The sequence below is a fragment of the Apostichopus japonicus genome, chromosome 17 (genome assembly GCF_037975245.1).
Source record: "Apostichopus japonicus isolate 1M-3 chromosome 17, ASM3797524v1, whole genome shotgun sequence".
NCBI classification, from domain to species: domain Eukaryota; kingdom Metazoa; phylum Echinodermata; class Holothuroidea; order Aspidochirotida; family Stichopodidae; genus Apostichopus; species Apostichopus japonicus.
Window position 1 is genome coordinate 35,104,708 of NC_092577.1, and position 13,760 is coordinate 35,118,467.

Consider the following 13,760-nt stretch of genomic DNA (forward strand, 5'->3'; position numbering starts at 1 on the left):
GGGGACACCCCCTCCCCTTAGACACCTCCCCCATTTCTGTCACCACTTCCAGATCCGTCGGCAAATCAAATTTGACTTAAAATATACACCAGATGGCATCTAAGGACGTTTCAAAACTAACAAATTGCCAAAGGGGAGGGGACACCCCCTCCCCTTAGACCCCCTCCCCATTTCAGTCACCACTTCCAGATCCGTCGGCAAATCAAATTCTCCACACTCCCCCCCCCCCCCCCAACAAAAAACCCTTCGCTACGCCCCTGGATCCTAGCAGGATCCTCTTCAGAGGCTCAAAAAAGAAGGAAAGGAAAGGAAAGGAAAGGAAAGGGAAAAAGATTCCTCTTAAACAAAGCAGTTCAAACAAACACAAAATTCTCCTCCCTTCAGACAGACCCCAAGGCCAGCAGTTCCTGAAAAACCCAGCCTTGCCTACAGACGTTCACGCAACCTACCGGACCTTCATGTGCGTGCTGCTGTTCCAACCTTTACTTCTAACCCTACACCCATTCACCCGTGACCGTACTTCGAGATGCATCTGTAGTCACCACATTGTTGAACCCAATTCCACCACCACCTTTTGCTCCCCTTTCCATCTCCCCCATGTTATCCCCATGTTTCCCCCTCCCATACCCCCCTATGTTACCTTCTCTCTTGACTCTCTTTCACCTTTTTTTCTCCACACCTCCCTGTCTTTGTCCATCTGCAGTTTATTCCATACCCTCTTCCTTTAATCCTCCCTTTGTCCCTCCACAGTTTATTTGCTGTACCTCTCCTCTCCCCCTGTAAATTTCTTCGTTCTCTCACTTCCTTTGTATATTAATCCTCTTTCACCTTACTCTTTTGTGTTCTCCCTACTCATTTACCTGTGTGTACTCTGTGCTTGTATTTGTCTCTTGTATATTTTGTCATCCAACCTCTTAGTTTTGACAAGTTGTACGAAGTGTGCAAATAGCGGTTTTCAAAAGTTTGACGTATTGATATATATTATAACGTGTGCAAGTCAATGCAATGTCCTTTCTACGCTTCCGTACTAAACAGAAATAATCCAGTTAGCATAGTTGGCGTAATATTCAGGAGTTGCTAAGAATGTTTTTCATAGAATTAGATTATCCGCCATGGAAAATAGGGATTTCATATGTACCAGCTAGGTGTTCATGAAGTATGAGTACCATACCGTGGGGGCTTGGGACTGGGGGCCTTGAACTTTTGCAACGCCTCACGGAGCTAACACAAAGTCAATGGGAGCTGTTTCATTTTTTTTCTAAGTCCAAAACAGAATTGGCATAGTTGGCATGTGTTTCGGGCCCAGTGCGCCATAGAAAAGAAGGATTTGACCCAAACTAAGTCCTGACCCAAATTTCGTATGTACCAGCTAGACGTCCATGAACTTTGAGTACCATACCGTGGGGGGCTTGGGACTGGGGGCCTTGAACTTTTGCAACGTCTCACGGAGCTAACACAAAGTCAATGGGAGCTGTTTCATTTTTTTTCTAAGTCCAAAACAGAATTGGCATAGTTGGCATGTGTTTCGGGCCCCGTGCGCCATGGAAAATAGGGATTTGACCCAAACTAAGTCCTGACCCAAATTTCGTATGTATCAACTACACGTCCATGAAGTATGAGTACCATACCGTGGGGGGCTTGGGACTGGGGGCCTTGAACTTTTGCAACGCCTCACGGAGCTAACACAAAGTCAATGGGAGCTGTTTCATTTTTTTTCTAAGTCCAAAACAGAATTGGCATATTTGGCATGTGTTTCGGGCCCCGTGCGCCATGGAAATGAAGGATTTGACCCAAACTAAGTCCTGACCCAAATTTCGTATGTATCAACTAGACGTCCATGAAGTATGAGTACCATACCGTGGGGGGCTTGGGACTGGGGGCCTTGAACTTTTGCAACGCCTCACGGAGCTAACACAAAGTCAATGGGAGCTGTTTCATTTTTTTTCTAAGTCCAAAACAGAATTGGCATAGTTGGCATGTGTTTCGGGCCCAGTGCGCCATAGAAAAGAAGGATTTGACCCAAACTAAGTCCTGACCCAAATTTCGTATGTACCAGCTAGACGTTCATGAAGTTTGAGTACCATACCGTGGGGGGCTTGGGACTGGGGGCCTTGAACTTTTGCAACGTCTCACGGAGCTAACACAAAGTCAATGGGAGCTGTTTCATTTTTTTTCTAAGTCCAAAACAGAATTGGCATATTTGGCATGTGTTTCGGGCCCCGTGCGCCATGAAAAATAGGGATTTGACCCAAACTAAGTCCTGACCCAAATTTCGTATGTACCAGCTAGACGTTCACGAAGTATGAGTACCATACCGTGGGGGGCTTGGGACTGGGGGCCTTGAACTTTTGCAACGCCTCACGGAGCTAACACAAAGTCAATGGGAGCTGTTTCATTTTTTTTTCTAAGTCCAAAACAGAATTGGCATATTTGGCATGTGTTTCGGGCCCCGTGCGCCATGAAAAATAGGGATTTGACCCAAACTAAGTCCTGACCCAAATTTCGTATGTACCAGCTAGACGTTCACGAAGTTTGAGTACCATACCGTGGGGGGCTTGGGACTGGGGGCCTTGAACTTTTGCAACGCCTCACGGAGCTAACACAAAGTCAATGGGAGCTGTTTCATTTTTTTTCTAAGTCCAAAACAGAATTGGCATATTTGGCATGTGTTTCGGGCCCCGTGCGCCATGGAAAATAGGGATTTGACCCAAACTAAGTCCTGACCCAAATTTCGTATGTATCAACTACACGTCCATGAAGTATGAGTACCATACCGTGGGGGGCTTGGGACTGGGGGCCTTGAACTTTTGCAACGCCTCACGGAGCTAACACAAAGTCAATGGGAGCTGTTTCATTTTTTTTCTAAGTCCAAAACAGAATTGGCATATTTGGCATGTGTTTCGGGCCCCGTGCGCCATGGAAAATAGGGATTTGACCCAAACTAAGTCCTGACCCAAATTTCGTATGTATCAACTACACGTCCATGAAGTATGAGTACCATACCGTGGGGGGCTTGGGACTGGGGGCCTTGAACTTTTGCAACGCCTCACGAACATGGTGTTGAATCAATATCACGAACTTCATTTTCTTTTGAGATCTCATTCCTGTGCAAAGTCAATGCGTACAGAGAACCTGAAAATATTTCTGTGTGTGTGCGCCGTGGTGCAACGTTGTGATTTTGGTCTCGTCAGGATTTAGCCACCTTGGTCACAGATTTAACCTGTGTAAGCGCTATAACCTCTTCTGGCATTTTCAGCCTCCAAAACCACTAAGTTTTGAGGGAAACACAGCAGAGAACTGGCGAAAGTGGCGTCAAAGGTTTGAGCTTTACATGGCAGCTACGGAGACTGACAAAAAAGACGAAAATCTGCAGTGCAGCGTGCTACTACACCTCATTGGAGAAGACGCCTTGGAGGCATAGGCTATAACACTTTTACGTTTACTACAGATGATGATCGAAAAAAAATTGCAGTGTTGATTGCAAAGTTCAACGAATACTGCACTCCACAGAAAAACCTTACTTATGAACGGCATAAATTTTTCACAAGATCACAACGCCCGTCTGAAACTTTTGATCAGTATCTAACAGATCTTCGATCAAAGGCGAACACTTGCGAGTTCGGTACTTTACACGATAGTCTCATTAAAGACAGAATTGTATGCGGTATCCAGAGTGAGCCATTACGTGAACGTATGTTACGTGATGCAAAACTGAACTTGACAAGTGCAGTAGACATGTGTAGGGCAGCGGAGACGAGCAAGATGCACCTAAAAACCATGAATTCAAGTGAACACATGGTTATGGTTGACAAAGTTAACACTAGTTACGGTGGAGCTCGTAGGAAGCAGTTCAGTTACAACAAACAGAGACAAGGTCAAAGTCGCAAAACTGGTCTCAACAGTACGAATCGGCAGCACAGTGGGTCCAATCCTAACAGTAACATTAAAAGCTGTAGTAGCTGTGGTTTAGATCATCGCCGAGGTGACTGTCCAGCATGGGAAAAGCAGTGTCTAAAGTGTGGTAAAAGCAACCACTATGCCCGTGTATGTCGAAGTGCAAAGATAGACATGATACAGGCGCCAGCGATGAGGGCACAACAAGAGATTCCAGCTTCGAATGAAGAGAGGGATATTTTTATCGGTGCTCTGAACAATCACAATGTTGCAACAAGTGAACAATGGAATGTTACACTCAAGCTAGAGAATAAACCGGTGACACTCAAGGTTGATAAGGGAGCCGAGGCGAACGTCATCCCAAAATCTTTGTTTACGAGGATAACACGACAGCACAAGGTCACAGTGACTTCTTCCAAAGTATCACTGAAAGCCTACAATGGTCAGAAGATACCCGTGGATGGCAAATGCACACTCAACTGTCAGTACAAGGACAAAAACACTAAACTAGAGTTTATAATTGCTGACGTTAATGCCCAACCCCTGTTAGGTGCAACAACTAGTGAATCCTTGGGGTTAATACAAAGGATTGCATCAGTAGAAAAGGAGCATGATGTAAGTTATGAAAGTTTATTGCTTGATACTCAAGAAATATTCACAGCTTTAGGTTGTATTCCAGGTGTACAGACTATGGAGGTAGAGGGTGATGCAAATTGCAAAACCAGTTATACACGCCCCTCGCAAGATACCCATTGCGTTGAGGGACAAGGTTAAACAAGAGCTAGATAGGATGGTGACCATTGATGTTATAATAAGTAAGGTAGATTATCCAACTTCATGGGTGAATTCGATGGTTGTAGTCCAAAAAACAAATGGTACCCTTCGTATTTGTTTAGATCCAAGGGATTTGAATCAATATGTCAAAAGGTCACACTACCAACTTCCAACAGTTACAGAGATAACTGCTCAGTTGTCAGGTGCTAAATTTTTTAGTATTCTTGATGCGAGTTCAGGGTTTTGGCAGGTTAGGCTTGATGAACCAAGTGCTGACCTTTGCACTTTCAACAGTCCGTTCGGTAGGTATAAATTCAAACGTCTACCGTTTGGCCTTAACAGTGCCCCTGAGGTTTTTCATCGCTTGGTGCATGAAATCTTTGAAGGGCTACAAGGAGTCACCACATACATAGATGATATTCTTGTGTGGGGGAATTCAAAGCAGGAGCATGATCTAAGGCTAATTGAGGTTTTGAATAGGGCAAAAGACAGGAAACTCACCTTGAATAAAGCCAAGTGTCAGTTTGGCCTCAGTAAGATTAAGTACTTAGGACATGTTTTGACTGCAGAAGGGGTGCAAATTGATGATGGCAAGATTGAGGCTGTTGTAAACATGCCTAAACCACAGTGTAAGAAGGATGTAGAGAGATTTTTAGGTATGGTAACCTATATTGCAAAATTCATCCCCAACCTTTACTGTGGCCGCACCATTACGTCAGTTATTGTGTAAAGATGTTACGTGGCATTGGCTAGAGAATCATGAGAATGCATTTATTCAGCTAAAGAAACTTGTCACTACAACACCCATTCTACGCTATTATGATGTCAGTAAACCAGTCACATTGTCAGTCGATGCGTCACAAAGTGGACTCTGTGCAGTGTTGCTTCAGGATGACAAACCTGTGGCATATGCGTCACGAGCACTAACAGAAACTGAGAAAGCATACGCCCAAATTGAGAAGGAGATGTTGGCTGTGGTACATGGGTGCGAACGCTTTCATCAGTATGTATATGGCAAGCAAGTTGAAATAGAGTCAGATCATAAGCCATTAGAATCCATAGTGCGGAAACCACTTGCTTTAGTACCGCCGAGACTACAAAGATTCTTACTCAGATTACAGAAGTATGATGTAGCAATTAAGTATAGGCCAGGTAAAGAGCTCTTAATTGCTGATACTTTGTCCAGGGCATACCTAAATCAAACAGGTGATGACAAATTATGTGAAGAAACTGAGGCATTCGTTCATATGCTAACAGCAAATTTGCCTATGACAGATCAAAAGTTGCTTGAGTTTCAAAATGCTACAAAAGAAGATGTTTGTTTGCAAAATCTGCTCAAACTAGTTCAAGGCGGGTGGCCTGAGAATAGGTCAGAAGTCATAGCTAATGTAAGGAGTTATTGGGAATATCAGGGAGAACTGCACTATGCCGATGGTCTACTGTTTAGGGGTGAACGACTCATCGTTCCACAATCTCTGAGAAAACAAATGCTCTCAAAAATCCATGAAGGGCATTTGGGGGTAATAAAATGTAAATCTAGGGCAAGGGAGACAATGTTTTGGCCAGGCATGTCTGCCCAAATTAAGGATGTTATTTCAAAATGTGACATCTGTCAAACATACCAAAACTCTAACCAAAAGGAACCGCTAAAATTGCATGAAGTTCCATTGCGACCATGGCAAAAGGTTGGCATGGATTTGTTTCACTTTAGTACTTGCTAATAGTCGACTATTTTTCCAGGTATGTGGAGGTTTGCATGCTAAAAAATAGCACAACTAGTTCTTCAGTCATTGTGCATATTAAGTCAGTTTTTGCAAGACATGGAGTTCCAGACGAGGTCATGTCCGACAACGGTCCTCAATTCCATTGCAAGGAGTTTACTGAATTTGCAAAACAGTGGGGTTTCATGCATACCGTATCTAGTCCACTCTTCCCACAGTCGAACGGCTTGGCCGAAAGATCGGTACAAACGGTCAAGAGGTTGCTCAAGAAAGCTTTGGCTGAAGGGAGGGATCCTTACCATAGTCTTTTTATATTGCGTACAACACCAGTTGAAAGTATTGGTGGCAGCCCAGCTCAGCTGTTAATGGGCAGGCGACTAAAAAGTAATTTGCCAATGACACATCAATTACTTAATTAAGCCTAAGGTGATCCCTAAAGTAAGAGAGAAAATGGTGGAAAATCAAGCTAGTCAGAGAAAGTACTATGATCGAGGAACAAAGCCTTTGTCATATCTTTCTGTAGGAGACAGCATTAGATATCAAACGCAAAATGGCAGATGGGAACCTGCTGTTGTCATTGAGAAAGCTACCACACCAAGGTCATATGTTATTCGTAACAAACATGGTAGTATCTTTAGGCGAAACAGGAGATTTCTACAGAAATCTAAAATTCCTTGGAAAGTGCAGGAAGACGTAGAATTTGATTTTAAGCCAACAGATATGCCAGGAATTAGGGAGACAGGTAACAATGCACACAGGGGTTTGCATACCAGGAGTGGTAGAGTTGTCAGGCAAAGGAGGAGGTTGATTGAAGAAGTGTAAACTTATTCTTAAAAAAGAATAGAGACGAAAGAGTAAAGAAAGAGTAAAAACTTTTAGTTGCTTCAAAGTACAAGTTCACTTTTATTAAACTTCATATCAAATCATTAACATTTTTGTATTGCATGACTTAAAGGGACATTCAATTTTAAGTTAAATGTCTGTTTTGTAATAGTAACTAATTATGTCAAATCATCTTAAAGAGGAGGATGTCATGTATTCAGAATACTTGTATGTAGTTTCTATTCTGACATACCGCCCTCTATTCTGTTAATTGTATAAATGTGTTGAATAAACGAGTTGATCACAAGATGGCTACCTGACTACATAAACATATTTAATAGCCGGTGTCACGTGGTCGGCATTCAAGTGATGTAAATTCACAATTCTCAGTCCCAGTGCTCCTTCGTTTCACAATTTTGGATTAAAGAAAACTTTTGATGATGGAACGTTATCTTTGTTTTAAGAAAGAAAGAAAGGAAGGGAAAGGAGGAACTACATAAGTGATACGAGCCATAATTATAACTTTGAAGAGACGTACAAAATTGTGATAGTCTGATATGAAAGACATGAAAGCATTGACTCAAATTTATGTCCTTGCTTTATATCTCTCTGTCTGTCTAAAGAAATGAAACCCTCTGTCTTACAATAAATGTTTGAAATCAAGTAGGCTGGTATTGAATTCCCTACACCAGACAGTAACCAATGGCGACGGTAGTCCCATAAAGTGCTTCAAATTCTTTCTTACTTGATATGATCTAATGTTAATATGGTGAGATAGTTCCTCATTGCTAGTGGATGCGTAAACTGGCCACCTCTACTCACTTTCAGTTCTGGCTTTAGATCGTTTTCTACTGATGCACCCCGTCCCCAATCTTGATTCCTACACAGAGAAATACATCTTTTGCCCAAACTTCACTTTTGATGTTGCTGAAATCCAAGGGCATAGGAACCGGGGGGCTGGGCCCCCCCCCCCCAGTGAAAAATATTGGGGCGGAAGTATCATTCCTCCCCCCCCCCCCCCGCTCCGTAAGTCAGAAAACCCCTTTTTCATTTCCAAATGAGAAAAAAATCTCATTTGGAGCACCACACTACATCTAAGGCCAGGTGAAAATGCAAAATTATTTACAAAACTGGAGTGGGTGTTGAAGTGTGTTATATTGCACCAAATTGCGTCTGAGTCCACCTAGAAATGCAAAAAAATCCAAAGGGGGACACCCCTCCCCTTGTACCCCTCCCCCAGGCCGGCCATCAATCTTCAGCCCCCCCCCCCACCCCCACTTAAAGTATCTTCCTACGCCACTGCTGAAATCGGTCTTCAATAGGCCATATCGATAATTGGCCTGATGCCAAATCGGGTAAAGTTCACAGGTAAAACACAGGGAAGATATTTTAGTGAGATATTGGGTGCGGGGACAGTTGACTGAACAAATAAACAAAGGTGGTGTTTAAGAATACGAAAGTATGTGTTTGAAAAAGGTAAAACAAACATTGTACGAAGACAAGATTTCACTACTTCATGGACAAATATGTAACTGTAGAGTAAAGCAGTACACATTTGAGAAATCGTTTGAGACATACAACAATAACAAAAAATCGGTATGTGTAGTTTCGAAATTTAAAGGGGGAAAAGTACTAGTCTCAATTATTTACAATTTCTTATGTTCTATCTGGGCCACTATAAAATTCGTATGGAGAGGCTCGTAAAACCGCGCCCATTTCTGCCCACCTTTCCCACTATTTATTAGCTTATCATACCACGCCTCTTATTATAATTTGGAAAGATATTCTTCAAATATTTCAAGGTATAAGTTATTCTGTAACACAAAGAGAGCATGGCAATATATGGGGAAGAGGACCCAAACATTCCCGTCATTGAAGGTTGGCATATGGACTTTGAATGTTCAAAATTCTTTTTTAATTCAGATTTAACTTAAGTTCGTTATCATTGTTTATTCGATTTTGTTGTTAGGTTTGCTACAATGCAGCTTCATGCAGCCCCCCTCCCCCATCCCTTCGGACCCGCCCACCATATGGGACCTACAAATACGTTCCACAGTAATTTAATTCTTCTCTCCACATATATTTTTGTGTTTTAAACGAGAAACAAAGATAAAAAAGAAAGACGCCAAATTCACAATTTTCCGGGGACTTCGTCGCCTGTTACCCATTTGTCTTAGTTATTTTCATAATTCGTTTCTTTATGTTAGTTATTTGTGTACTCTATGTACAGGAAGTGTCTCACTACATAAGCCCACAATGGTTTTTTTGATACACTGGCTTTCACATTCCATAACTCTCTGCATTAGCTAATTAAAATGTGTACATGTTGTGAGAAAAAAAAACAAATAAATAAACGAAACGAAACGATAATGTGGTCGTTTATGGCGTAATTCGGTTTTTCACTTAAGATAATGATGTTTTATGTCAAATCGAAATGTTTAAATCGGATTTGTCATCGGAACATGAACAGTAGTTACTGTTCTAGCTATGAGTATTGGGTGGATTTGTTCACCCCTAATTTCAACTTTCATCTTGAACATATGATATTTTGCTATTAAATGGTGACGCTTTACTTTGAAGATTTAAACGTGTTTTTTCCTTATTTATAGCTTATTTTAGCATGAACACCTATATTTGAGTAATTGTGACATCTCAATTACACTTGTGAGATAAGACGTGTTTGCTATATCATCCTTTCTCTTTGAGTCACTTCATTGATATTTCTGATCTGGTCTTTACATTCTCTGTTTTTCATATACTTTTCCAGTCCAGTGTACTGAGGATAATGATATCCAGGATGTCCGACATGATAGGAGTCTACTTGGTCTTCTGATCCATCCTCCCAGGATTCAATCAGTTCCAACAGAGTTCGGTATGATGTCATCTCAATATATCATATTCCAATAAATTGGAAACTTCACTTTATATGCCTTCTTTCTCTGCCCAAAATATTGGCTTCATTACAGTATATATAAGATTACGCTAAATATGAAGTTGTTAAAGCAAACTTACTTATTAGAATTGTGTAAGGATGAAGAACCATGACGCACTGCAATAGAAAGTTCCACGATCCATGGTTATAATTACTACGTATTATTATCATGGATGATTTATTAACTGCAATATATTGAACAGCCAGTTGGCACAATTTTCCAATGCTTCACCACGTTATTGTCTTATTGAACAGCCGTTTTTAAGCTTTATCAAATATAAGCGAGGTGTTCGTAATGCTCACAACGTCAGTGATTGCTTTGAAGCGGGAACTGAAAGTACATCAATACCAAATATTGTCCCAGCTGAGTGATATTAAATAAAATGCAGCTCTTCTCTTACACTCTGTACAGAAGTTATCTGTACACAAAAGACTGGTCACTCATCCTTTTCTTTAGATACATTAACGAGGTAGTTAGATATTTTACTTAAAAAAAGGAAGGTCACCTGGCATTTATTTTTATCTGGTCGTGATAATTTCTGTTTTAAATCCGTTTCTGGCTGGTCGTCAAGATTTGGTCCCACTTGATATTCAGAATATGGTCAGAAAGGCTCAGCCTTCAGCTCATTAATGTAACAGTTGTAATAGAAAGAAAGCTTCAATTCAAGCCAGCAGTGCTCGAGTCGAGTACATGTAATTCAAGTACTTCCGGGTACTTCGTGTTTCGAGTACCAAGTACTAGTCAGATTACTGTTTTTAATAATCCGAGTACCGAAATGGAGTACTTTTTCATCCGGCTTCTTTTTCGAATTCCATATACAAAGGCCGTTATGTTCATGTTCAAAGATCGTTATTGTAAGCAAACGAATATTAATAACCCGACATCGTTGTCTTTGATTTGTTATAGATGAGTTAAGTCCACCAATTTCTACTGACCGTTGTTTATCTAAAAATGGACGCTTGGTCACCCATCCCACCGACAACCATTGCATTAAAGTGGATTTTAGATTTTCTGAAATTTACAAAAAGGAATGAACCAGATGGAGGGGAACATAAAGCCTACAACATGTTACAGTTTAATCATTTTATTTTGTAGTACTGTTCATGAGGGTGACGTCATCTTGCCTCGTTTCCGTTATAGTATTGTGTAGTATTGTAGTGAAATGCACGTTTGTCTGTAATATATAGTTTCCCATCTGTGTGTGCACAGGATGTATTGTTTACATTTACATTTGTTCAGTACATAGACTATACCCATGCATTTATGATGCCTATGTGAGCCTTGAACACCAGTGGTACTTCAAAACAAAGTCAGTTTGCCTTATCTATAACAGAAGGCTCCCCACCCCCACGTACGTCCCCACATGAAGGGCCTCTCCAACCCATATGTGAGTTTCTAAAGTAGTCCAAAAAGAATGGTTGCCTAGGACCAAGTTTTATAATCGATTTCTACAAACTTACATTGTTGTTATTGATTACAAATTTTGACACTGTTTTGTTATTTACGGTGGTGTCTGCAAACTATGGTCCACTTAGAGACCCTGGCGAGATATGAGCAATGCTTACTGGCATTTTCAAACACTTATATCTAATAAGCAGCATGGTATCCAGTCAAAACGTCCCCGCTTTTTTAAGACCAAAACGTCCCCGCTTTTTACCAAAACGTCCCCGCAGTCAAAACGTCCCCGTGAGTCAAAACGTCCCCGCTTTTAATATCAGTTGGAATACAAATATGGATGTTTTTAGTTAAAATCAAAGAGTAAGGATAGGTATAGTTTAGGTTGAAAACACGTTTTTTAGGATTGGTAAGTGCCGGATATGAGGGCGGAAACATTTTTGAGTATAATTTTCGGAGGTATAGGAAATTATAAATAGAAAAGGGAATGCAAGAGGGGGCTATAGCAGGATTTTTTCAACCTCTCCGAGTTGGTTTCTGAATGAATATATGCGATATTGAGGGAAGGGAATAAAAAAGAATTTTTGTTTTGTTTACAAGTTACTTTTGGAATATATCAACGAGTAAGGATATTAGGATAAGTATAGTTTAGGTTGAAAACAGTTTTTAGGAGTGGGAAGTACCGGTTATGAGGGCGGAAACACTTTTGAGTATAATTTTCTGAGGTAAGATAAAGAATCAAACTACATGCACAGAATACGGACAGGTTAATTAGCACGGTGAACACCGACAATGAGATACATGTAAGGGGATTAGTAGACAAGGGATGAAGAAAAGAAAGCAACAGGGGAAGAGGAGAGGTAGGAGATAAACAGTGGAGGGGCAAAAAGAGGATTAAAGGAACGGGGTAGGGAATAAACTGGAGGACAATGACAGAAAGGTGTGGAGAGAAAAAGCAAAAAAAGGGTGCGGAAGAGAGCTGTGAGAAGAGGATTGATGGGGGGGGGGGGAAGAAAAGGAGGAGGGCAGAGGAAAATTTGGTCATGTCCTTCATATCACGTAAGATAATACAAATAGAAACGGGTGATGCAAAAGGGCTGTAGGTTAATAGATTTTTTTTAAACACGGGTTGGTTTCGGAATGAATATAGGCTATACGATATTTTGAGAGAAGGGGGAAAAAAAGAAAATTTTTTGTTTGTTAACGTACAAGTTACAAGATAATAAAAGGGAAGGAATACAAGAGGTTATGAGTTTGTTTTTTTAAATTTTGGAATGAACATATACGATGTTCCCCCGGTTTGATTCGGTGACCATTTTTTCCCCCGAATATTTGCTTCCGTAAAATATGAAAATCCCCTAGTTGAATGTCGTGATTTTTTTCCCCGCTGAAAATTCGCTTTCGAAAAGGTATGAAAATTTGACGCCGTGACCTTTTTTTCTCTTTGCAAAATTGTGCATTTTTACCCCCCCCCCCCCCCGCCCCGTCAGCCGCTATACAAATCATACCCTGTTTAATTCTACTTTACCCTCCCTTATTAAATATACAGATAAAGAAACGCCGACAAGCAACAAATCAACAACATACTGAATTTAAGTTATAAACTACATAAATAAACTACATTCTTGTTGTAGAACTTGTTCACCGACAAGCAAAACATGTAACGTTACAACACTAAAGGTAATCGAACGATTAATTCCATACTTCAAAATGTCAAATATCAACAGGGGCACGTACCGTAAATTTTACTTCGTAAAAATAAACGATAAGTGATTTCACTCAATTTAAAATATTATAGAGATAAATTTATATTGTATAGTATACGCATCCAAAATCGTTTCAGTCATTGAAGAAGTAATGATTTAGTGGTCATTTAAATTGGTCAAGCACTCTTTGGACCGGGCAAGACGCATTATGGTAGTCTTCTACAATGTCCTTAGAGTACATGTTACCCATAGGTTTGGTGATCCAAGGCGTGCTGCATGGATTAGGGCCCAAAGCTTTTTCGTGGACCCGTTACACTCATTAAATAAGTAATGATTTAATGGTCATTTAAATTGGTCAAGCACTCTTTGGACCGGGCAAGACGCATTATTGTACTCTTCTACAATGTCCTTAGAGTTCATGTTAACCATCGGTTTGGTGATCCAAGGCGTGCTGCATGGATTAGGGCCCAAAGCTTTTTCGTGGTCCCGTTTCACTCATTAAATAAGTAATGATT

The 13,760-nt window shown here is 40.7% G+C and overlaps 1 protein-coding gene across 1 annotated transcript; it reads left to right on the forward strand.

The window, feature by feature from the left end:
* The first annotated feature begins 3,252 nt into the window (after nucleotides 1-3,252).
* Nucleotides 3,253-12,746, forward strand: LOC139984772 (uncharacterized). Its single transcript, XM_071998813.1, has 3 exons — nucleotides 3,253-4,509; nucleotides 9,979-10,083; nucleotides 11,051-12,746. The coding sequence occupies exons 1-2, from the start codon at nucleotides 3,694-3,696 to the stop codon at nucleotides 10,042-10,044; spliced, it is 882 nt and encodes a 293-aa protein (XP_071854914.1). The 5' UTR covers nucleotides 3,253-3,693; the 3' UTR covers nucleotides 10,045-10,083; nucleotides 11,051-12,746.
* The last annotated feature ends 1,014 nt before the right edge of the window (nucleotides 12,747-13,760 follow it).

Coding starts and splice junctions, on each gene's coding strand:
- LOC139984772 (XM_071998813.1), top strand. CDS start 3,694: ATGTTACGTGATGCAAAACTGAACTTGACAAGTGCAGTAGACATGTGT. Junction 4,510..9,978: donor CAGTAGAAAAGGAGCATGAT/GTAAGTTATGAA, acceptor ATACTTTTCCAG/TCCAGTGTACTGAGGATAAT.